Source organism: Eptatretus burgeri, chromosome 9, assembly GCF_056783735.1.
Source record: "Eptatretus burgeri isolate ZD-2024b chromosome 9, Ebu_testis_v1, whole genome shotgun sequence".
NCBI lineage: Eukaryota > Metazoa > Chordata > Myxini > Myxiniformes > Myxinidae > Eptatretus > Eptatretus burgeri.
Window position 1 is genome coordinate 51874530 of NC_140969.1, and position 25870 is coordinate 51900399.

The 25870-nt window shown below is 42.1% G+C and overlaps 1 protein-coding gene and 1 long non-coding RNA gene across 4 annotated transcripts in view; one reads left to right on the plus strand and one right to left on the minus strand.

Moving 5' to 3' along the window:
• The window catches only part of LOC147020122 (gamma-2-syntrophin-like), a 458024-nt gene that overhangs the window by 329161 nt on the left and 102993 nt on the right, over positions 1-25870 (plus strand). For 2 of the 3 annotated variants that reach the window (XM_085895151.1, XM_085895152.1), the window contains 6 exons: positions 6868-7002; positions 8425-8484; positions 8651-8708; positions 8843-8886; positions 13589-13630; positions 18127-18229. In XM_085895151.1, the coding sequence (XP_085751277.1) occupies positions 6868-7002; positions 8425-8484; positions 8651-8708; positions 8843-8886; positions 13589-13630; positions 18127-18229 (442 nt within the window). The remainder of the gene's footprint in view (positions 1-6867; positions 7003-8424; positions 8485-8650; positions 8709-8842; positions 8887-13588; positions 13631-18126; positions 18230-25870) is intronic. The other variant, XM_085895153.1, reaches the window with a different exon arrangement.
• LOC147020124 (uncharacterized) overlaps positions 1-25870 on the minus strand; it is a 100281-nt gene that overhangs the window by 10996 nt on the left and 63415 nt on the right. The window contains exon 2 of the long non-coding RNA XR_015061648.1: positions 6817-6971. This is a non-coding gene — a long non-coding RNA (uncharacterized LOC147020124). The remainder of the gene's footprint in view (positions 1-6816; positions 6972-25870) is intronic.

Here is a 25870-nt window from a genome sequence, read left to right on the forward strand (position 1 = left end):
CAACATGTCCACCAAGTTTCATCTGAATCGGTCCACAACTTTTTGAGATTGTGCTATATATCGGTTTAACATGATCTCTCAATGGTGAGGAATCGCTTAAGAAACAAGAAAAAGAGCAATCAGTGATTGCAGACCCTTGCCAGGACTTCTTTCAGGTGGTGTATTTTTATGGGTTTTAGGGTAAATCCAATATGTCTCCCAACAATGTCACCTATGATGTCATATGTGTGAACCTTTTGTTCCTCATGGACAGGCATTCATACGTGTAAAGTTTCGCCTCAATTTGTTCAGCCATTTAAGAGAAGAAGATTTTTGAAGGTTTTTTTTTTTAACAATATGGCTGCTGAACCACGTGACCGTAGACATAATTTTTTTTTTTCTGTGGACAATTTTTCCCAAGATGACGCTCAAAAATTTTCCTACTAATCAGATGTGGCGTTCTACAATTGCAATTATGACGTCATAACAAAGGCACCTATGATGTCATAAAAAAATCAAACATTCCACATGAGGAGTACTTGCTATATGCCAAGTTTCAATTTTTTCCTTGGTGTAGTTTCAGAGATACAGAGGTCTAAAGTTTCTCCGTTTTTCCAATAAGGCTGCCACAGCATGTGACCTATGACGTCATAATTATAATTACTACATTCCACATGAGCAGTCGCACCAATGGTGAAAATTTTGTCTCAATCCGACAAGTGTTTGAGGAGATAAACACGAAAATTCTGTGCGGACAAACACAAACAAACAAACGGACCCAAATGCAATAACCTCTCCAAATCAGATCCGGATCCCGATCCGGATCTTCACCAAAATTGAATCAATTCTTCCTTGTCACACACCCAACGTGTCCACCAAGTTTTGTCAGAATCTGTGCATAACTTTTTAAGATATCGTGCTATGTATCATTTCTGGCCGTATCTCTCAATGGTGAAGAATCACTTAACAAATCTAGTAGTCGGATCCAGATCGTCACCAAAATCGAATCCGTTCGTCCTTGTCACACGTCGAACCTGTACACAAAATTGCAACTGAATCCGTCCACAACTTTTTGAGATATCCGGTGCACAGACAAACAGACAAACAGACAAATGAAAAATCGTGCTGAGCATGACACTTGGCGAATTAGTTGACCTTTCCGTGTTATGTGGTGGTGCAAGCTGTAATGTCATGGAATGTGTGGTGTTTATTTGTTCGTACATTAATAAAATAACGCGACGTCACAAATAACAATTATCAGATGCGCGTTGTCATGGTAACGGCAGCAGATTGAAAATTTTCACAACTCATTTAAAGCCACCATGTGACATTCAACAACTTATCGTTGGTGCTTGTTGCCTTCATTCTGATCATAGAAAATATTTGAAAATACCTAGGAACATTGCTTTTCAACCAGCTTTACAATCCCGTTATCAGGTTTGAAATATGTTTTAAAACAAAAATATGTATTTTATGTGTGTATTTTTCATGTTTTGGGTGACCCTGACCTTGACCCCTGGTCAATTTCCATCAAACTTTGTACACATATTAATATTACATGCATAAACAGACAGTATAAGTTTCAATATAATAAGTGCAAAACTGTTTGAGAAATAGCCATGTGTAATTCACAAAATTACGCATTGGTTTATAATGGGCGATAATATTGTTACTGTTGTGGAAATTCGCATTACACCATAAAGAGTCCTCAGGTGAGATATATCGGTAAGTTCATGTGTAGTTAACCCAAACCCGTTGTATAGAGGGAATATATATCATCCATTCGGGCTGCGACGCTTCAGTTAGCCGTTCTTCTTTGACTATAGTTAATTTGGTGCAAAAACAACAACGAATATCGCCACAACCAACATCTCACGATCACGCCATTCACTACACAACACCACCTTCCACAACTACGCCACCACATCTTTGCCACTCGCCATTCAACGAGCACCGTGCAGGCGCATGCAAGAACAAAAGCACTTGTGGAGCCTGTGGGGTCTTCCCCGCCTGATGCTCCCACCTGAATCCCCCCCACCATGCTCGATGTGAAGGGGAGGGTGCGGCGGCTCGCTCCCGATTGGTGGATGCACGCGTGAGGCGGTCGGAGTGAGGGCACGCCCCATTTCGAGAGGCTTCTCGAAACTCCTCGAAGGGAGGTGGAGCCGAGAAAGGGGCGGAGCGACGGGCGGAGCCCCGCTCCATAAAAGACGGACACGGGCGGGGTGCGCTCTCTCTTCCTCTTCCTCTTCTCTTCTCTCTCTTCGCTCGTCATTGCTGAGTCTCCTGTCATCTTGGTCCTGTGCTCGCGGCTTAGCGAGCGGCCTGCCACGCGGGAGGCGCGGACGTGAGACGGGGCAGAGCCGGCTGTGGGGCGCGAGCCTACGCGTCCGGACGAGGAGTGCCGGAGAGGGTTCGCCGGCCGCGAGGGAGATTGGAACCAGGCGCGACCACGCTGAGGTCGCGGGAGGGGGACTCGACGGCACGCAGGGAAGTCACGACTTTCTTTTCTTTGGGGTTTTGTGTAAATGTGTGTGTGTGTGTGTCGCGCCAGTCCGTCAAGTTTAGAGCTGTATAAGTGTGCTTGTAAATCATAATATTCGGTTGTAATTCTGCGTCCGTTCTTGCTTTTGTTCCTTGCTTGACTGTATATGTGAATGATTGATTGTTGCTGCAACTGTAAATACGTGCTTTTCGTTTACGCGCATTAAATGTGCATTGTGTGAACTGTTCCCCGTTTCGTTGCATCTCTTCTCCCCTTATTGAAATCTCCATCTTGCATCACGTAAGGGATTGATAGTGGGTTTAAAACACCCGGTAATTAATCGGAACCGTCAAGGCCGACGATAACTCCGCTCGGTTATCCCTGTAATACGGAACGAACCACTTAAGCGGTTCGTGTCCGAAGTCGGCCTGTGGCGTGGTCCCATCCCTCGGCAGATTACCCGCGCGGGTACTTAGGTATATCGACATTCGGCAATTCACCCTATTTCACACGGGTAGACTGCAGACTGGGTGGTGGTGGGGTTAAACCCCCACCTGTGACTAGCTCCGGGCAGTAGCTCCCGGAGAGTCACCACTGAATTGTCCGTTCCGGTGGGCGAGGCGGCCGCTTTTGGCTACACGTGGTCGATCGCACAATATGAAGTGATGCAGAATCCAGATCCTGATCTTGAACATCACCAAAAGTCACATATCTTTTTGCACTGTGGATTTCTATCAGCTGTTAAAATTTCATCCAAATCGGTTAAGAATTGACCTGTAGAACAAATATAATTTTTTTTAAATCACGCCAATAGCTAAAAACTTTGACGTCATACACTTGCGAAAACTGTGCATAATTTGTACTAACATGCAGGTTAAAACATTTAGATATTCCATTGAAGATTGCTTTGGCGTCAACAGGAAGTCGCTATGGCTTCCGGTTACTGAGTTATGTTCAAAAGCTTGTTTTCACCTTTTTTTGACGTAACGTTGTGACGTTAAGTGCGATTATGACGTGATTTGATCCCAGACTATTTCAGCAAGATTGGCTATCACGTGTTAAAATTTGAGAACGATTGCTTCAGTCATTTCGGCTGCACACGAGTGTAAATATTTTTTTTTAAATAACGTCAATAGGTAAAACTTTGACATCATACGCTTGCGAAAACTATGCGTAATTTGTAATAAGATGCATTTCGTAATCATTTCGATATTTGAATGAAGTTTAATTTGGCGTCAACCAGAAGTCGCTACGACTTCCAGTCACTGAGTTATGTCCAAAAATGTGTTTTCACGTTGTGTGACGTCACGTTGCGACGTTTAGTCCTATTAAGACGGGGTTTGGACGCGGACCGTCTCAGGTGGATTGCCTATCAGGTGTAAAAATTTAAGAACGACTGGTCCAGCCGTTTGGGCTGTCGACAACCGGACAAACAAACAAACCAACAAACGGAACAGACCAACAAACTTGACAAAATCGAAGATTTCGCCAAGTAACAAACAGAAAGGGGTGAAAACACAACTTCCACCACCAAAGGTGAAGGAAATAAGCTTGTGTAGCACTCTTCAAGCAAGCACTCCATTGAAATGGCTGATAAGAAATGGCTGGCTTGGCAAGCAATAGCAAACTTATTGGTAATGGTGCACACCCCTGGTAACCATTCTTTTTTGTTAATGTAAATAATTTTTGGTCATAATTTGTAATGGAACACCCCCTTCCCCCAACCATCACAGAGTTGGGTGATGAGAAGATTTGTTTAGCAAAGAAATGTAAACGAATAATTAATTATTTCAGTAAAAACAAGCTCGAATGAGCTAAGATTCTCTTCCTCTTAATTATGACGTCATAAAAACGAATATGACGTCATTGTGATGTATCAGATTTGCGATAAATTATCTGTGCTAATGCCCGGCTTGATTCCCGCAAACAAAATTCAAACAGCTTGCCTAGTTTCGGAGATAATGGCATAGGCGATTTCCATTAGCGGCGATATTATGACGTCAATTTTTTTTCTCGGAAGAATTTCCAAAATCGGAGATGGTTACTGCCTGTGCGGGGACTTTCTGCATATACATGGCAAGTTTCACAAAAATCCGATGAAAACTCTGGGTTGTGAAACACAAAATGTCAAAAAAAGGAATGACGTAGTAAAAATTGATATGATGTCATAGTGATATATCAATGTGCGGTAATTCATCTCTGCTAATGCTCTATTCGATTCCCGCAAACAGAATTCAAAAAGCTTGCCTAGTTTCGGTGATAATTTTTTAGGCGATTTCCATTAGCGGAGATATTTTGACGTCATAACTTTTTTTCTAGGATGAATTTTCAAAATCGGAGATGGTTACTGTCTGCGCAGGGTATTTTTACATATATATGCCAAGTTTCAGAAAATTTCGATCAAAACTGTCGGCTGTAAAACAAATGAAACAAAAAACAAAAAATGTCAAAAAATAGGAATGACGTCATAAAAATTGATATGACGTCATTGTGATGTATCATATGTGCGGTTATTCATCTCTGCTGATGCCCTGTTCGATTCCCGCAAACAGAATTCAAAAAGCTTGCCTAGTTTCGGAGATATTTTTTATGCGATTTCCATTAGCGGAGATATTTTGATGTCAAACTTTTTTTCTCGGAGGAATTTTCAAAATCGGAGATGGTTACTGTCTGCGCAGGGTATTTTTGCAGATACATGCCAAGTTTCAGGAAGTTTCGATGAAAACTGTAGGCTGTGAAACAAAAAAATTCCACAAGAACAACAACGTGAGTAAGACTTAGAGATCCTCCACAAGGATCTAACAAAACCCTTTCACCAAAGAAACCGGAATTGGATTCAAAATGCAAGTAATTCACATCACCTCGCTCTATTCGAACATGAACAGATATTCTCGGATTTGAATCACGATAAAGGAGCCCCCAGGTTGTAATTTAGTTTGACCACACTGCCCGACTTGAACCAAAATCGAATTTTACTTAGCAACGAAAATGGTACAACTCCACCCACGGACGGCCAAGTAAGATTGCACAAAGATCGTTCATAGGTCTGTCATCGCGTATGATATTAACTTTTAAAAAGCTTCAAAAAGTAGAATAAATGATCTGGCAAGTAAAAACAAAATAACCCACAATTAACTGATTAGCTAAAATATATCGAGGTTGCATTGCCTTAGCCTGATGTTGGCTTAGTTGTTAAGGTGGCTGGCTTGGGACCTAAGGGTCCTGAGTTTGAGCCCGTCCTACCGTTGAATTAACACCAGGTGGGGTTAACTCAGCCTGTCATCCTTCTGAGGTTGGTGAAATGAGTGCCAGTGTACTGGGGTAATAACCATTCGGGGTAACCTGCGTCGGAGTGGTGACACATCCTGGACTGTACTCCTTGCCAATGAAACTGACTCCACAGCCCTTGGTGCCTATATGGCACGAAATGAATGGTATTATTTGATTGTATTAAGGTTACAAAGTAACATCACCAAACTCACAATGGACCTCAGTAACTGTAAGTATATTTGTTTGAACATGATAACCTCTTTAGTCGTGTTGTGTTGATGAACGGGGTAACCCACTATATTTAAGAGTAACTATCACATTACCCGATGGCAGTTGAATATGTTTGTGCAAGAATATATACGAGCTAAAGTGTAGGGCTTGCAGGATAGCCTAGATCTGGAGGTATGCACACTCACCACTGAGCCGTCTAGCCCGGGTTTGAATCTCGGATCAGCTACAAACTATCATCCTAGTGTCTCGCAGGCAGGGCGAAGCATCCAGGTGTGTGCCATCACGTGGATGGAACCTTTAAAACTGGGTGTCCCATCTGCCAGCATTAGTTAGTGGATGTTAAAGATCTCACGGTTTCCTCCACAAAGAGGCGACGAGTTATTTATGGCACCCTAAAAAAATTCCAAATTTCTGCCCGAACCCACAGGGGGTGTTGCATCAGTACCACAGCATGGGGGCTGGGAGTTGTTACATTGTTTGTTGCAAACCTTTCTAGGCATAGATAAAAAATTATATTTGGCATTCATACATCTGGCCTGCTTGCTAATTGTTGAAAATTGGGGTATCACACAATGTCGATTTTTATAATAATTTAGCTGATGTTGAATTCATCGAGCGACATCAAGGCCAATTTAAACAAATCGTTGGGACATGTTTGTCTCATCCTTTAGCACCGTTTCATTCAAAAGAGCAAAGGAACTCTGTGTTAGCATAAGCGCTGCTGATTAATAGTTTCACAAACAGAGTTTGCAGCATTCAGGACACAAATGCAATCGACTCGTTTGGATTCAATTATGGGTAGCACGCAGCGATTTGCGCTGGCAGGGCAGGCAAACTGCACCATCTCTCACCACTCGCCCGGGGGGCCACCATGACCCGTCGGTGCCGCCTTCCGGCCACAGTGCAAAGCCGGTGTTCTGCTGCTGATCGATGGCAAGTCGGAGCCCCATGAGGTCCGTCTGCGTCTCTCCAAGGATGTCCTTACAATCCAACACCAAGACGTGCTCTGCATTTCGGAGGGACAAAACAACTCAAAAGTGAGCAAGTACCGATGTCATTCTACCGTCCTATGCTTGTAACTGCTCTCTCTACTCTCATGTTTGTACTGTCTGCCTGGACTCCATATGCCCCATTTGGCGATAAAAATGCTGTTTCTTTGAACGACTGTTTGCTTTAAGGGGTTGTTTATAAGAATTTGGCTCTAAAATGTTAGACTATTACAACTACTTTTTTCACAAAGTTGAGGCTTGTGGAAGAGCGAGAACATACATTGGATTAGGATGCAGCAGTGGAAAGAGAGGGGGTAAACACATCAACAGCATGGTTGAGGGACTAAACAGAGGAAGACTTGTGGAAATAAGTGATGTGGGGAACAATGAGGGCTGGGGGAGGACAAGGTAGATACAGAAGCAAACTCTCAGGAAGGAAACAACTGGAAATTTGGAAAGAGATGGGGGTGGAGAGGAAGGTAGAAAATATGGTTTTGTATGAGGGATGATCTGAGTTAGTGGTGAACAGCTGTCTTGAAGATGTGGAGGGAAGAATGAGATTGAAGAGTATGTGGAAGTTAGTTCCACAGACAGGAAAAAAACGAGCAACGAAAGAGTGGAGGTGAGTAGCGATTCTGGATTTTTATTTGGGTATTTCACCAGAAGGTGGTTGCTGGCAGACTATGTGCACCATGCAGAAAGCTGGGGTGGGGAGGCGTAGGAGCTGGGAGAGCACAGAAAGAGCATAGGGTGTAAGACCAGAAAGGATCGGCAGTAGAAGACGAAGACACTCCCAACCTGTCTGTGAATTGAAAATGATAGGCCCAATGACTCAGCTTCATCAAGGGAAATTCCAATGATCGTGGAGGGTTATAAGCAAGGTGTGAGGCAGGGGCAACAGTCTAGAGGGGGAGAGCAGTATTCCATCAAGCTTCAGATGAAAGTCTTTTCGGTGGATAAGAGTTCAGGATTGCCAAAGAAGGACTTTGCACGATGAACGTTGCCCAGTCAGCGACTGGTTTTGGTGTCCAACATAGACGTGTGGTTGGCCCAAGACAGATCATGGCAAGACAGTGAGGCCCAAAAATTGGTGTGATTGAACTTTGGCAAGAGCATTGTTAAGGAAGTAGATGTCAGGGTTTGCCAGACGGTCCTTTCGGAGAGACAGAGTGAGGTGAGAGTGTGAGATCGAGCTGTTGAGCTCATTAGAATGCCAGCTTTGCGTTGATGGCACAATCTGACCGAACAAGTTTAAACCAGAAAGTTCACTGTCTCCAAAACTTTTACTTGTTGCTGTAAATACAAATGTTTTACCTGTGTGTGAAGTTTAGCAAAGTGTTACCATGAACCGGATGCAACTGAAATTGCTATCTTCTTTGTTAGTTGCTAATTTATTTGTGTTCTTCTTGTCCTTGCTCATGTTATCTTCTCTTACTCTCCCCCCCCCCCCCACACCTGGTCTGCCTTAAGCAGGAACGGACTGTTACCCTGCACAGGCAGGATGTTGGTGGATTTGGGTTGAGTATCAAGGTACCTTCGCTTTGGAGTAGTGAGTGTTAGCTTTTAATGAGATCCAAAGTGTTATTCTTATTATTAAATGGAGAGTGATGCACAATGCTGTTTAATAAACAACCGGGTAAAGGCAATTGTTTTCCTCGATTGGATTACTTTTCTCTTTACTTGTTTCTTTATGCAGGGAGGAGCAGAGCATAGAGTCCCAGTGGTCATTTCCAAAATAGTGAAGAATCAAGCTGGTAAGATGTTATTCATAACACTATTGTTCACCAACACTGGCTTTCATGCTTCATTACCATATTATACACTGCAAAGTAAAACTCTCAGTTCGCTTCGTGACCTACGATGCTACTGTTTCCCCTTTCTGGTCCAGCTGATCAATCAGGGAGGCTCTTTGTTGGGGATGCTATTTTGAGGGTAAGCTTTCTTTCTCGTTCTTTTTTTGTTCATCATTTTAAAATTGAAACTATTATTGTGTATGGTGAAATGAAATAATTATATAATGCTTTTTTATTGCCCCATTTTCTTAAACGTGCACAATGCATTAATTTCTTGGTGCACTTGATGTCTGTGATGCATTTATCATGTCGGTTCAAAGACGATAGGCTAAATGATGTTTGTGGATCGTATACTGCACAGCATCGATTTGAAAGCAAAACATCACGACAACGCAAAGTGGCACCCATCAAAATGTAAAGCTACTTCATAAGCAAGTATGTGCAGGCATAAACTGGAATGCTTGCCTGTAGTATCCAAAGATGGATGTTCACGGATGATGAGTGAACACCTGGGTGCCTGGATTTATTTTCTTGTTTAGAATCTCCTACCCACACAGCAATGATACTATGAGGTAGCAAGCAGTGTATCCTTGCATCTGGGAATGTATGAGAACACCGGACCACTTGGTACCCACACTGGCAAGAACCGTTACTGCAGGAAGACACGCCAATCGGCTAACCATTGGGTACATCCTTACCACTAGGTAGGTGAGCAGAAGCTCGGTGATAATGGAAATTTGCCGACGATTTCAAGAAACACCCAGGAATATAACCCAGTTCCTGACATGTGTGAGGCAAGCTTACTTTCGACTCACTACACCACAGAACTAGTCGGGTAAAGGGATGGTTAGCAGAAGGTCAGGATTCAATAAATAAAGGAATCTATAGCACTTCAAAATGTAATACAAAGTCAGGTTATTTCTTGTCCAGAAAGGATTTTTATAGTTTAAATATTGGTAAAAATTTTTTGAACACAATTTGTTCAAAACAAATGGAGGTTTTAATTCCATCAGGAGAGAAAGTTTTTATTTTGTTCTCCTTCAAGGCTGTGTCACACCTTGATGATTTAGCCAATGTATGCCTGACGTATGCAAAATTGGGCTAAAACGCCGGCACACGTCGAATACGTTATGGGTAAGTTTGTATACGTTAAGAGCATGCTGAAAAACACTGCCATAGTACGCTGGCTTTCATCGTTGTACTTTGCGGTTGTCCTCAAATTTTAGCATGCTTGAAATTTTACGACGTATGCCAGCGTATGACTCACACGTTCCACAACGCTGGCCATAAGTTGAAGGCACGTTATGCGATCGTTGACACACGTCGACACACGTTACTTGTAAGTTACTCATAAGTCGAAACGCGTCGAGGTAATGATTAGCGTACCCAAAACTTATTTATAACCTATGAGTAACGTGTTGTAGGCACGTTACACGATCGGTGACACACATCGAGGCAAGTTATGCGATTGTTGACACACGTTACTTGTAAGTTACTCATAAGTCAAAACACGTTGAGGTAATGATTAGCATACCCAAAACTTATTTATAACCTATGAGTAACGTGTTGTAGGCACGTTACACGATCGTTGACACACATCGAGGCAAGTTATGCGATCGTTGACACACGTCGAGGCACGTTACTTGTAAGTTACTCATAAGTCGAAACACGTCGAGGTAATGCTTAGCGTACCCAAAACTTATTTCTAACCTATGAGTAACGTGCTTTGAACCTATGTGTAACGTACCTCCAACGCATATTGACGTATGTAGACGTATTTGATTGACGTCTTCCGGACAACCACAGAACTTACTGAACGTGTTTCTAATTTACAGCCACCGTATAATGGCATATTGGAAGCGTTTAAAAAAAAAAAAAAACAACAACAATAACTTCCGATATTTCGTCACATGCCGTTGCGTCACGTCCGATTGCCTCTTCAGTTTGCTCATGTCTTATTCTTAGTTCCTCCTCTGTGAATATTTTCTGTTTGAGGATATTGTCACTTCGACGTTGAAACTTAACAGCAAATGTCCGAATATATTTTAAAATTAGTGATAGACTAAAAAAAAAAAACGAATTAAAAAAAACAACAACTTCAGACATTTCGTCACGTGCCTTCACGGAGCCAAGGAGAAAAAAAGAAAATGTGCCTTGACGGAGAAAATACGTTTCGGGTATGCTAAACGTTACCTCGACGTGTTTCGACTTATGAGCAACTTACAAGGAACTTGTGTCGACGTGTGTCAACGATCGCATATCGTGCCTACAACTTATTCCCAGTGTAGTGGAACATGTGAGCCATACGGCGAGTACGTCGTAAAATTTTCAGCATGCTTGAAATAATCACGACGTACTAAACGTACCACGAAATATGACAGCGTACTTCATCGTTTTTCAGCGTGCTCTTAAAGTATACACAACTTACCCATACCGTATTCAACTTGTGCCAGCGTTTTAGACACATTTTTCATAGGTCGGCATACGTTGACTAAATCGACAAGGTGTGACTGTGATGTTGACACTTCCAATTCTCAGGCGGTTATGATTTAAGTCGGCGTGCGGCAGGTTTTTAACAGGCTACACCACGAGTTCGTCGGCGATACGTGAGCGCGCTATGCCTAAGTTAAACTATCGTTGGGCATAGGTTGTGAACGCCGACAACAGGCTAAGCATTCGTTGGTGTAAGTTATCTATAAGACAACGAAACGTTCTGTGCCCGTTACTAATATGTTATGCATACAACCAACACGTTATGAATATGACTAAAACTTAAAAAAACGTCAAAATTTCAGCATACGCCAACGTCTTACATACATTTTTATACGTTGCCATTGCTGGCTAAATCGTCAAGGTGTGACAGCGCCTTGAGGAAAGGTGTCTTGTTTTGAGGGGACAGTGTTGGCAATTGCAGAAGTTTCTGGAACGGAGACTCTTGAACTACTTTACAAAGTCAGATTATGCAGTACAGAATCCACCAATAGAAGAGGCAATGAAAATGCTGGGATATTGTACCATTTGGGAAAATTGCTTGTGTGCCTTTGGTACTTTGTCGTTTAGGCCTAAGTCACATTTGCTCTACGGCGAGGATACGGTGGCCGTACGCCCTCTGAATTGACAGAAACGTGCGGTGGCCGCAGAGTTTCTGCGCTGGCCTCAAGGTGGCCCTACGCCATTTGGCTATATTTTACAGGCCGCAAGGTCGCCGTGGAATTATAACGCGGAGTTATAAATTTTTTCATTTCTATGTTCGCCATATCAATTCGACAATCCGAAACAAAAAAACTGTTTAAAAAAAAAATTAACCCACTCGTTAACATCCGTCTGGCCGCATGTTCGCCTTAGGGCCCCCTGTGGTCCCCTTGCAGGCACCTTGAGGCTACCTTGCATCTGCCTTGAAAATTCTATGGCCGCCACAGGGCCCCCTTAAGGTCACATCAAATCAAAGACCGTACGGCAACCCCACGTTTTCGGTCTCCACAATTTCCAAGACCTAAGACCTAAGTCACATTTGCTCTACGGCGAGGATACGGTGGCCGTACGCCCTCTGAATTGACAGAAGCGTGCGGTGGCCGCAGAGTTTCTGCGGTGGCCTCAGGATGGCCCTACGCCGTTTGGCTATATTTTACAGGTCATAAGGTCGCCGTAGAATTATAACGCGGAGTTATAACTTTTTTCATTTCTACGTTCGCCGTAGAAAATCGACAAGCCGAAACAAAAAAACTGGTCAAAAAAAAAAAGAACCCACTCGTTACCGTCCGTCTGGCCACACATTCACCTTAGGGCCCCCCTGCGGTCGCCTTGCGGTCGCCTTCCAGGCACCTTGCGTCTGCCTTGAAAATTATATGGCCACCGCAGGAACGCCCTAAGGTCACCGTGCGACATCAAATCAAAGACCGTACGGCACCCCCACGTTTTCGGTCTCCACAATTTATAAATATGCCGTGCGGCTACCCGAAAAATAAAAACATATGTGACTGCTACATTGTATAACCGTGGAAATACTGCGGCCGCCGTATAATTGCTAGTGGCCGTAGATTTTGGAGACCCCACGGCCGCGTGGCAAATGTGACTTAAGCCTTAAGAAACAGGAAACACCTTTGTCCTTAGGTAATTAGATTTTCCTATTGAGTGGTCCGTAAGTGAACTTTTGAACTTTAGAATATCCTAAAGGCCTGCCTGAGATACAATCTTCAATATCCCTGGGCATGCTTTTCAACTTGTTACACTTCACAGAGAGCGTGCACTTGCGGTCTTGCGCACACCTGTTTGAATTATTGTCTTGATTTGCACTTAAAGATTGCACAGTATTAAATAAAAAAACTCACAAGGACGATAGTTATTGCATTTATTGAGGGTAAAAACTCGATCATCAGGGGGTTCATCATTAAAGCAATGGCACGTGTACCGCAATCGTGTAAAAGCTTTTTGTGAAACTCGCGCATAAAATTCGACGCAATTTAGCAATGAGGCCTAATGGTTCATCTGAGGGGTCTTTCAGTATATGTTTTTTGAAATTCTATGGAGTACCATGAGAAGTCTCTCTGGCCAAGTACTACACATGTGACTGCGTAATATCATAGATCAATGTACACGTACCTTAACCTCAGCTTTGGAACCCAGTGACGTTAAATTGGCCAATACTGCCCGGGATGTTAATTTTGTCACCATTTTGTGGTCACTATGGACCCAGCGATGCATTTGTGCTCACCAACGGAGCATGGCGATTGCTTGAAACGTTTTCCCTGACAGCCCCTGATATGATCCGCTTAGTGGTTTCAGCTGCACATGCTTCATTTGTCATTGCTTCGTTTGGCGTTGACAGGTGACCCATTTTGCAGGTCAATGGCATCAACGTGGAAAATGCAGCGCATGAAGAAGTGGTGAGGAATTCGAATTTATTTATGTAATCCCCTAATTACTGTCCTTGCCGAAAGATCGTGTAAACTGGCTGGAACTCTGACTGGCTAAAGAGGCTTTGCAAACCCTTGGTCCACCTTGATGAATGGACTGTATTAGCTTGAGTGCATCAAATCAATATATTGTTTTTATCAACATGTCCGTGTTCCTTTTATATCTGGCTCCTCATTTTGAGTTTGTTCTGCACTGCTGTTTTGGACACAAGAGCATGTTAAGTCCAATCATGGTGGACAAGAGTATTGGAAACCGATCTTCTCAACTGTCTCTTCCCATTTGTACATCCTCATTCATTCATCAAATATAACTCACATTCATAGCAATGCAAACTGTGTCTTTTCAGCTGCACTGTTTTGCCCTCCAGTAATGAGAAGTTGTGTCATCTCTTTCCTATCTCTTCCTTATAAATCAGGTGTGTGTGCGTGTGTGCGTGTGTGCGTGTGTGCGTGTGTGTGTCACTGTGTGTTTGTGATAAGCTCAGAAACCGGTCGATGTGGGGACACATTAACTATCTCTGCAGACGTGTCTCACACCTGGGAATGTCAGGCACCAATATTTTCCATTCCTCCCCAGCGGAGATGGGGGACCACATTTCAAAGGTTTTAAGCCATTTTCAAGGTTTTAAAAACATAACTCCACAAGATACACTACAATAGGGTGCTTCATATGTAAAGTTGTGGCAGGTGATGAGGAGGATATGGAAGCAGTGTAAATTTTCTGGGGAGAACTGTCTCTCTCCAGGTGGGGGAGGGGGCAGGTGTCACCTTTATACTGCATCCAGTCTATTTCAAATGTTTCAACACATGTTTGATTATTAAAATAACAACTTCTTGAAAACGTTTAACCAGCTCCTGATAAATAGGTACAATGTAATGTTCTGACAACAATGCTTCCTTTGCTATCAGACAAACAACATCTGTGCAAACTGAAACGAGCAATTATTGACACAACCCAGATATTAATTGCATAGTCATGTTATTATTATTGTTCTGATTGCATCACATTCTGCAACAAATGCTTATCCCTGAGTCAGCACTGCTTTAATACACAATTATAAAGTGATTGACATGAGAGGGTAATAAAGAGAGCTCAATGATGACCCAGAATCTTTTGATTTACAGTTGAGTCGTGTGTGTGTGTGTGTGTGTGTGTGTGTGTGTGTGTGTGTGTGTGTGTGTGTGTGTGTGTGTGTGTGTGTGTGTGTGTGTGTGTGTGTGTGTGTGTGTGTGTGCGTGGTGTTTCTCTTTGTATACCTCTTATAACCTTGCAAAGCTTCCGTAACAACGTATTATTGGATAGCATTTGTCTTGTACTTGTACAACAGGGAAAATCTACTATAAATGGATGATGTGTGTGTGTGTGTGTGTGTGTGTGTGTGTGTGTGTGTGTGTGTGTGTGTGTGTCATATTTTTATCTCTTAATTACGTATGTCTATTCAATATTTACGCACGACTGGAATGTACCTTTTAACCCTTTAGACCGCTGAGATCCTTTCGAACTTTGAAGAACTTTTAAGACCACCAAGACCCTGAAGACCCCAAAAGTCCCAAAAGTTCCCGAACACCCAAAGGTCCCAAAAGTTTTAGAATGTCCGAGTCCCTGAGGAGTCCCGAGGACCCAAAAGTCCCTGAGGACCCAAAATTCCGAAAGGCCCCGAAGACTGTAAATCCTGAAGAGCCTTTAAGACTCGACTATACGACAAAAAAAATCTATTAGAATTCCCATGTTTTAAACGTACACCATGTTAAGGTATATGAAGCAGTTTAATATATCCTTCTACCACGGCATGGCATTCTAATTACAAAATATATAACAAAAACAATGATAACATTACAACAAATCATATATTAATTAAGACGAATAATATTTACAATAATAACAATAGTAGTATCGTATGGCAATAATAATAACGGACATATAATCCCTGCTCTGGCTCCAAGCACATCTGTACTTCGTGAAAGGCAGGCTCATGTTCAAGCAGTACAGCAAGCGGGTATGCAACAAGGCTGTGAAGTCAATGAAAATTTGGTCCATCGGACCAACGGGTCCACGAGTACTTATAAATGGAAGAAACGGCTGTGAGGTTATGCATGTGACGTCACACTTCAAAGAGCCAATTGTTCTCAGTTTCCCATTAAGAGGGTCATTGAAGGGATAAAATATATGACAGAAGTCACTGAAGGACCATATTATAGTTATATATTCCAATTTCAATGCACTGTATATGGTCATTATTCAAATTGATTATTCTATATTCATATTTCTGAATGCAAATTTGAATTATATTTGCCTGGCCAATGTCAATCTCGTCTCCTCACTGTTCTTTGGCTTTCAAGAAGTTCACGGTCCATCACTCCAAATCCTTCAGCTCAATGCCAAAGGCCTCTTGGCTGCCAAATGTAGCATTATTGTTGCTCTTGCAAGTCAGAATCACTTTGATGTCATTCCCTTCCAAAATATAATATTGAAGTGGAGGAAGGCCAATTTTTCAATATCAATGATTACAAGCTGATGTGCTGCACTTTGCCAAACATGAATGTATGATGTACACCCAAAGTAGCATCACTGACAACATACATTTGAAGTCTACCATATTCTGCAAGTCCTCCTGAGTTAAAAAGAAAAGCCAAGTTGTATATTATAGCGAGAATGTTAATGACTTCAACAGCCAGAATGCGGATTTGGGCAACGCCGAACCAAATCTCAATGGGGAGCAACTGCTTGACTCGGCATCTAAACATGATCTCCTTCTTGTCCAAAATCCCAGGCAAAATGACACATTTTTCTCTGCCAGATGGATGCATGATTATTTTCTTGGGTTAGATGAGTAGACAGATATCCTCAGCTGGCAAGCTGACTTCCCAAATGAAGCCCAAACTGACTGTCACTAATCCACATTGGTTTCCAACTTCCAGCGATTTAAAAGATTTCAAAAGCCCTTGTGGAACTTCTGCCTGACAAACTGAAACACCTCCTGTGAAAACCGACAACACAGCATTGCAGATATCTCACTTCATTGCATTTCAATTGAGAAAGTTTAAAACAGTCTCTGTGATGGCTTGTTCAATGCCAAAAGCGCAACCATGTAACTCAATTACCGGCCTGTGTACTCTTCATGCCTAAACTCAGAATATGCCGCATTGCTTCAGCAGGTTCAGACATCTGATACACAGTCCACTGATGAAGTTGTTAAAGCAGCTTGCCACATTGTGCTGTCAACTTCATGAAGTACCTCCTTCAAAACAATCATTTTAGAATACATTTGGGTGCTTTAACCAACTCGTGGAGATCTCAGCATCATGGTTTACCACAAGGTTCTGAACTTGCCAAACCTCTTTTCAACTTGCACAACGATAATTTGCAAGTTACAAGAGCACACAAGTTTAATGCACACATCATCTGCTGTGGAACTCAATCATGGCCCTTCTCTCATGCAAAACACGCAACTCAAACTTGGCTGAATTAGTATGTAACTGTTGCAAAAGACACCTGCTGACAAATGTGTCGAAAGCAATTTCGAGTGTGTTCCACCAATGTCATGCTAATGCTTCCCAGGAACTAAATGCCTCCCAACTGAAACATTTGTCACGGCTGATTTATTTAAGTGTTAAGCTCAATCGGACTTTGACCTCCAGCAACCACCTGACCATTTTTGACTTCCCACGACTACCTGATCTACATGGGAAGTTAACAATCACACAATCCCTATATGTTGGCATCCATGGGGAGGAGGAAATTCCTCCTTCGGAAATGCACCGCTAATTGTGGTCAGAAAATCTGTGCCACTGTTGTGGTGTCACTGGTACTCAATGCCCTGGGAAGTGACGGCACTTATCCCAAGCTCGTTGGCTGTGTTTGTCTCATCTAACTGTCTTGTATCGTGTCTCATGTATTCGTCTGTATGCCCATGTGTTGAGATGTGTGTGTGTGTGTGTATGGCAGCTCCACTACAAGCCTAAGATCCTGTAAAAATAAAAAAAATATAATAACCCAGTAGCCTGCCTTATTTAAGTTCACTTTAATGTATTATTTAAATGAATAAATGGATAGATAAAGATTATTATTATTATTATTATTAAGACTCAACACAGGAAAGCAGTATATTTTCCCACTAAACATCAGAAGCAGCCAGTTCAAACACAAGAATGATGTTATTAGCAACTCAGCACGTCAATGCACATTTAATGTAACCCTTACACACACTTCCTGGGAGATGCAAGCTATTGCAATTCACTTGCAACAGCATGTACCTGTGATGGCCTTTTGTGACCGGCTTTGCACCAGAAGCTATTGTTCTCTTCCACAGACTTTAATTGGTTATTTGTGTTTGAGTCTTTTGGTTTGTGTTTTCTTTATTGTCATTCTGTACTGTCAAACAACTCATTCTCGCCCCCCTTTAGAAACTCATAGGGGTGTGTTCGCCCAGATCCTTCATGTCTCCATTGTTTTCCTTCTCTCACAGGTCCAAGTACTGCGTAATGCAGGTGATGAGGTGACGCTGACCGTGATCTACTTAAAGAAGATTCCAGCTTTTCTCAAGTTACCTCTAATTGAGGAGGCACATTGTGAGTAACAATACATAGATTTCATTGATAGTGTTATATTATAAGTATTATTAGTGTTATTATTTTATTATTATTATTTGATGTGATATGGGTGTTGCTGCTTATAGGCAGCATTTGGGACCATTCCAAGTTGTCCTGCAACAAATCTGGTGGGTCTCCTCTATAACAACAAAAAATAACAAGAAGAAACTTTCATGGAGGAGGAAGCCATTCAGCCTCTCATGCCTATACTACTCGACTACACTATAACCAGATACTATCACCCATCCATACACAAGCTGCCTCCAAGTCTTGCCAATATTCCTGTACCCCTCGATCTCCAATCTTTCTAGGTACCTATCTAATTCCAATTTAAACCTATTTACTCTGTTTGCTGCCACTACCTTTCTTGGGAGATGATTCCATGCATTAATTACTCTCTGACTGAAAGACCCCCTGCCTTAACACAGTCCGACTCTCCTCTTCTTTACCTTCAGGCTATGACCCCTGGTCCTATCACTGGCTATTCTGCTGAAAAGCTCTTCTGAATTTATTTTGTCTCTACCCTTCATTATTTTAAACATCTCAATCAGATACTCTCATAATTGTCTCCTTTCTAATGTATAAAGTCCTGTCTCATTCATCTGATCAGTACTTGGTGGAAACAACTTTTACAGCAATGACTTCAGTGAGTCTTTTTGGGCAGGTCTCCACCATCTTTTCATAGTGAGATGGTGAAATATTTACCCATTCTACATGTGAAAATTGCTCTCTAGTGTGGCTTTAACTTTGTGCTTAGGATCATTTTCCTGTTGATATGTGAATCGCCCGGATTCAGATTCATGGCTGACTGAAAACAGGTTTTCATCAAGGATTTTCCTGTACTTTGCACAATCCCTTCTATTCTTACAAATTTACCAGTCCCTCCTGATGGAAATCAGCCCCATAACATGATGCTTCCACCACCATGCTTGACAGTAGGGATGGTGTTGACTCGGTGATGTGCAGCGTTACACTTGCACCTGATGTAACGCTTTGAATTTAGATCCAAAAGTTCAATTTTTGTCTCATATAACCACAAAACATTTCTCCACATGCCTGCAGTATAATTACGATGCTTTTTCGCAAACTCCATATGAGCTTTTACATCTGTCTTTTTCATTGGACTTGTAAGAGTATTCTTCTTCTTTCTTGACACCTGTCTGTCGAGGCCAGTTTTGTGAAGGGAATGGGATATTGTTGATTGATGAACACTGACTCCTATCTCAGACAGAGCGCCTTGCAGATCTTTCAAAGTCATTGTTGGGTTTACAGTAACATCCCGAACTAGTTTCCTACTTGCCCGGCTGCTGAGTGTAGATTGGTGGCCTGATCTGGTTTGAGGCTGGGTGGCATGATGCGTCTTCCATTTCTTCATGATGGATTTCACCGTACTCAAAGGGATAATGAGTGACTGTGAAATCTTCTTATAACCCTCTCCTGAACGGTGCTTCTCCACAACTTTATGTCTGACTTCTTTGGAAAGATCCTTGGTTTTCAAGTTTGCCTTGTTGGTTGACCAAGTGAGTTGCACCTTGAAACTCCTAAGATAAGTGGGGAAGCTTAATTTTTAAGTTAAACCACTGATTACACACAGGTGAAACCTACTGCACTTATTTTGTAACCGTTCGAACAAATGATTTGCTCCTGAAGTGATTTAGGGTTAATTAGGCAAAGGGTTGGAATACTTATGGAACTGAGAATCATCTTATTTTCTCAGTTAATCTAATCTTATTCACATTTTATCTGCATTTTTTAGCTTTATCACTTTGGAGTAGCTTGTGAAGACTACATATTAAGTTTGATTTGATAGCATCATGAAATAAGCTCAGGTGGCATGAAAATGGTAAACTCAAGTTTGGACTTCACCTGCCTGCTGGTTTTGATCGATCAAGTGAAGAACCTTGGGGTTTTGTGTCACTCTGTTCTGGATGCAAGTAAGTTTCCCAAATGCTGTTGCTCCCATTCATATGAATATTTCGTCACACTCCTGTACTGCACCTTGGATATCTCTTCTTCTTCTTCTTCTTCTTCTTCTTCTTCATCTTCATCTTCTTCTTCTTCATCTTCTTCTTCTTCTTCTTCTTCTTCTTCTTCTTCATCTTCTTCTTCTTCTTCATCTTCTTCTTCTTCTTCTTCTTCTTCTTCATCTTCTTCTTCTTCTTCTTCTTCTTCTTCATCTTCTTCTTCTTCTTCATCTTCTTCTTCTTCTTCATCTTCTTCTTCTTCTTCATCTTCTTCTTCTTCTTCATCTTCTTCTTCTTCTTCTTCTTCTTCTTCTTCTTCTTCTTCTTCTTCATCTTCTTCTTCTTCTTCTTCTTCTTCTTCTTTTTTTTCTTCTTCTTCATGTTCTTCATCTTCTTCATCTTCTTCTTCATCTTCTTCATCTTCTTCATCTTCTTCATCTTCTTCTTCTTCATCTTCTTCTTCTTCTTCATCTTCTTCTTCTTCTTCTTCTTCATCTTCTTCTTCTTCTTCTTCTTCTTCATCTTCTTCTTCTTCTTCTTCATCTTCTTCATCTTCTTCATCTTCTTCATCTTCTTCATCTTCTTCTTCTTCTTCATCTTCTTCATCTTCTTCATCTTCTTCATCTTCTTCATCTTCTTCATCTTCTTCATCTTCTTCTTCTTCTTCATCTTCTTCTTCATCTTCTTCTTCATCTTCTTCTTCATCTTCTTCTTCATCTTCTTCTTCTTCTTCATCTTCTTCTTCTTCTTCATCTTCTTCTTCTTCTTCATCTTCTTCTTCATCTTCTTCTTCTTCTTCATCTTCTTCTTCTTCTTCATCTTCTTCTTCTTCTTCATCTTCTTCTTCTTCATCTTCTTCAGTCGACTCTCAGGCCGAGCTCAGATGACATAGATCCTCAGTCTCAGATGGTGGAAATCTCTTGAAGAGTCAAAAATTGAGTCGATCACCATAGAGTCCCCAGCTCCAGGTACTGCTCTCATCACCACGATGGTGTGTGTGTGTGTGTGTGTGTGTGTGTGTGTGTGTGTGTGTGTGTGTGTGTGTGTGTGTGTGTGTGTGTGTGTGTGTGTGTGTGTGTGTGTGTGTGTATTTGCATTGTTTGCTTGCTTGTTTTCTTGGTTGGCTGAACTGGTCAAGTACATTGAAAAACGATGGCAGAACCATCATATATGATCATATTATTGTATATATCAGTAGGTTACCAGTTCATTGGTGCACTGGGAGTGCCGGCGGGGCCAATACTTGAATGTCCCCTGGCCGGTATGAGTTATATGGCTGGGGAGAGCAGGAACTTCGAATTTGGCAAGGATGCTGGCACACAATGGCCTCCTCTTGTGAAACACTGCGGCATAATTAATGTCCAACAACAAATCCCGAAAGATTGGACCGCAGCTTAAAGTCTGTTCATTGATGCAATGCCTTCCCTGTGATGTACCAGGGTGACAGTTTATAGTCAGGTTAGAAATCTGTGACTATGCAACCTCTGAACTCTCTGTAAGCGCTCTGTGTTGATGTGTCTGGCACAGTTGAGCTTTTTGATAATTGTGATCTTCAGTATATTTAACACTGCTGCTGGAATGTGGATTCTAATTCATGTTATTTTATCATAAAAACAAAGGAATGTAGATAGGTAAAGGGAATTCTGTCCACCATGCTTGTTCTGTCTCCACGTTGATATAATGTGTTTAATTACATTACTCACACAGGCGTTGGTGCCCATGATATTCGTCCAAAAAGCTTTTTTCTGCAATGGATTCATTTATGTTCACCTGATTTCAGATAACAGCCGTATTTAATGGGAACAAGTCCTCCATAAATGATGACTAATGACAATGATGTTTCAAATGAATAGATTTGACATTTCTGAAACAAATAAAAGTCTCTTTATTCAGCATCTTGAGCTTGTTGATTGTCCAATATTACCTATTTATCTGCGTTTTCAGTGCATGGCGTCACATTATCGTCCAGAAACACAGATATTTTGCTTTTTTTAATGATCATGGTGGGATTAATATTGGATAACTTAGAACTATTTTCTTCGTAAAGTAGGAGACTAAACAGATGACAAATTAAGTCTTGAACCACAACGTCCACGTAACATACCTTACAATTTATAGGGTTGTGCAGCTCCACAATGTAGCCCACCCCCTAATATCACTGCAATAATTTAAATGTCAGATTTGATTCCAGCAGAGTTGAAACCTTGAACCACAAGAGCATATGAGTAGTTTGATTAATTTGTGTTTGGAAATTCAGTTTTTAATGTTGAATTTTTAAAATCTTACGATCGGTTTTGTCATGCTAAAGTTTGGCCATTCTATGGATTTGTACGTATGTACAGTATGTATGTATGTATGTATGTATGTATGTATGTATGTATGTATGTATATAGGTATGTATTATGCAGAGATGCAACAGCGTTGGGGAGTCGGGGGGGGGGGGGTGAGGTGAAACTGTCTTATTACGCAAACACTCGCAAAGGTCTGATGACATTGCTGAACTAACAGAGAGTGTAAGACGTTTCTAAAATGCATCATATCCTTTGACTGCCTGTCAATGCAATTCTTTCGGAGCCTTCAGGAGGCAGACCTCGAAATTTCATCAAAAGGATTTGCTGATTGCACCAGGTGTTGGCTTAATGGTTAGGCTGCTAGGGTTGGAATCCCTAGGTCCTGAGTTCAAATCATGCTTGACTGTTGAATTAATACCAGGTGGGTTTGACTCAACCTGTCATCCTTCTGAGTTTGGCAAAATGAGTACCAGCTGACTAGGATGATTGAGTCATGTTCGAGTGGTGGCCTGTCCATGATTGTGCCCAATAGCCGAGGAGACTGCTTTTGCAGCACTGATGTACAGAATATGGTCCCGATGGATGGATGGATTGGCCGATTCCAAATTGTCCTGTATTTCTTCAATTTCCACTGCAATAATACACCACATGTATCCTGGCAGTGAATGACATGACCTGACAATATCACAGCTGCCATAGAGTTGTGTTGGATAGCAATTGTGCTTTGCAGCACACCACCACTAATTGATATGATTGATAATTCTTAGTATCACAATTTATTAAAATATTCTTTCTGCACATGGGTGTGATCACTCTTTGGGACTTTTTGGTTTGTGTGTGTGTGTGTGTGTGTGTGTGTGTGTGTGGTATTTGTTGTTGGTTATTATCTCCATTTGTAGGTTTGAGGAAATGTAACGAAGTCCTCCTAGGACTCAGTATCCACCTCAGCTTTGGTAAGTGATCACGGTTCACAGCACTATTAGTGTGTACTACAGATGCATGAAGAAATGAGTGACAGCCGGGGAGGGATCATTGCGTGTAAGGTTTGTCGGTAGATAAGTGGTGCGTGTCCACAGGTGGATCTGGCTCTCAAGGAGAGTGAGGAATGTGGAGCTCTGCCATGCTCTGCCCGCAGTAGCCCAGCAAGTGACTCGGAATGGGAAACCCACTGGGAGGATGGGAGGATAGGCCGGCCACAGGGCGGAGGACCCTTGGCGACCATGGAAGACCAATGGGTGCCATTTGGGTGACCCCCTTCAGCGGGTTGTGCAGCGAAGGGAGCTGTTGTGTTGCTGTGGGGCAAGATGGATGGGGAGTTTGGGATTTTCCTCAAGATGGGACTTTGTTGTTGTGCTGTGGGCACCACATACTGATACACCCCCACCACCACCACATTTAGGACCTCCCAGTTGCCGAGTTGAAGCCACACCTGCAGGTAATTGTGATGCCACACCTGCAGGTAAAACCAATCTTTAGGAAACTTCACCACATGTTAGAGTTCATCATAAGCAAATGCCTATTGTTTTTGAGGTCAAAAGGTCAAAAGGTCAACATTGGCCAAAAGTTCAACACAGGCTAAATTTCTAAAATTGTTGATTTTCATCCGATTGACTTGAAATTTGAAGAGGAGTTTCATATTTGGTCATTGAATTCAACCAGCAATTATTTATGAGTTCAATGTTGGCCAAAGGTCCACACAGGCCAAAGGTCATCAACTTAGATGAGATTTCTGAAGTCCTCAATTTTCATCCGATTGACTTGAAATTTGAAGATGATTTATATTTCGTCATTGAATTCAATGAACAAGTGTTTTTGAGGTCAACATAGGTCAAAAGGTCAACCTATGCCAAAAAGTCGACATAGGCCAAATTTCTAAAATTGTCAATTTTCATCTGATTGACTTGAAATTTGGAGAGGACTTTCATATTTGGTCATTGAATTCAACCACCAATGATTTTTAAGGTCAAATTTGTGTAATGCATTTCACAAGTATCATGACATCTTTCTTGTTTTAATTATTGTCTCATCGTAAAAAATCCAATTAAATGAAAAGCAGACATTGCATATAATGAAACAAATGACATCATGATCAAAGCAAATCAATATCTCTAACATATTATACAAGGTTTTACCTGGAAGTGACCATTGATCCAAATTATGGTTTTTCCATCAGCTGAACATTTGCCATCATCATCTGGACTATGTAAATCACTCATAGCAAAGCTTTCTTCTCCAACACATTTAATGCCTATTGTATACACTGGAGAATTTCCCACACTCAAAAAGCATTTTCTTGAGTCTTGAAAACAGACTGTGTCAAATTCAAGCAGAATGATATTGGGTCAGGTTCGATCTGTGACCTGCTACAGGTACCATGTAAATCTGTACTAACCTGTTCCATGGTCGGGTTGTCGGCGACTAAACCGTCTCCCCCACCAGGTTTTCTGGTGAGGGGGGTGTTTGGATATGGACACCCAGCAGGATTAAAAACAAAACCTGTCAAAGGGCGGAGGAGCTCCTTGTGAGCCAACGGCCATCCATATCTAGTGCCCAACTGTGTCTGCGGACGTCCTCCTGCAGTTGGGTTACTTCTTATTAGGAGGTTGGTGGCAGGATTTGCACTCCGGCCACCGTAAAACCCTTCATTCCGCAAAACGCAAAAACTCAAAAAAATCTGAAAACCCACTCCGTGGGAGTACCTCCTGCGCAGCTTCCCTTCGCAGGGCAGCTCACCGGATGAGGGGATTGGGGCAAAGCCTTCGGGACCCCCAATCTTTGATGATAGGAGGGAAACCACGGGGTCACATCCCTGGGTCAGATTGCGGGAGAGTGTGTCGGAGTGGTTTTGAGGTGTCGTCCACCAGACGGCGGTCTCCTTGGGTTAACCTGAGGCGGTCCCTTCGGGTGGGTGCCTGGAATGTCCTATCCCTAAGAGAGGATGATCACCTGTCTCTGTTATCATCTGAGCTCAAGCGTTTGGACATCGGGATTGCAGCTCTCTCTGAGGTTCGGAGACCGGATTGCGGCGAGATAATGGTGGGTGGTTACACCTACTATTGGTCTGGTGGCTCTGATGGTTACCATACCCAAGGAGTTGCTGTAGCTGTGTCCAATAAGCTGACCACAATGATAATTGAGGTAACACCGGTCAACGAGCGTATTATGAGATTAAGGATTCGTCACTCCTTAGGTGTCATTTCCCTGGTCTCTGTTTATGCTCCGACTGAGGCGAGTGATCTCACCGTGAAGGATGCATTCTACGCCACACTCGAGCCTGTGGTTGATCAGTGCCCCAGACGAGATACACTTCTAGTCTTGGGGGATTTCAATGCATTGACTGGAACTGATAGGGATGGTTATGAGGT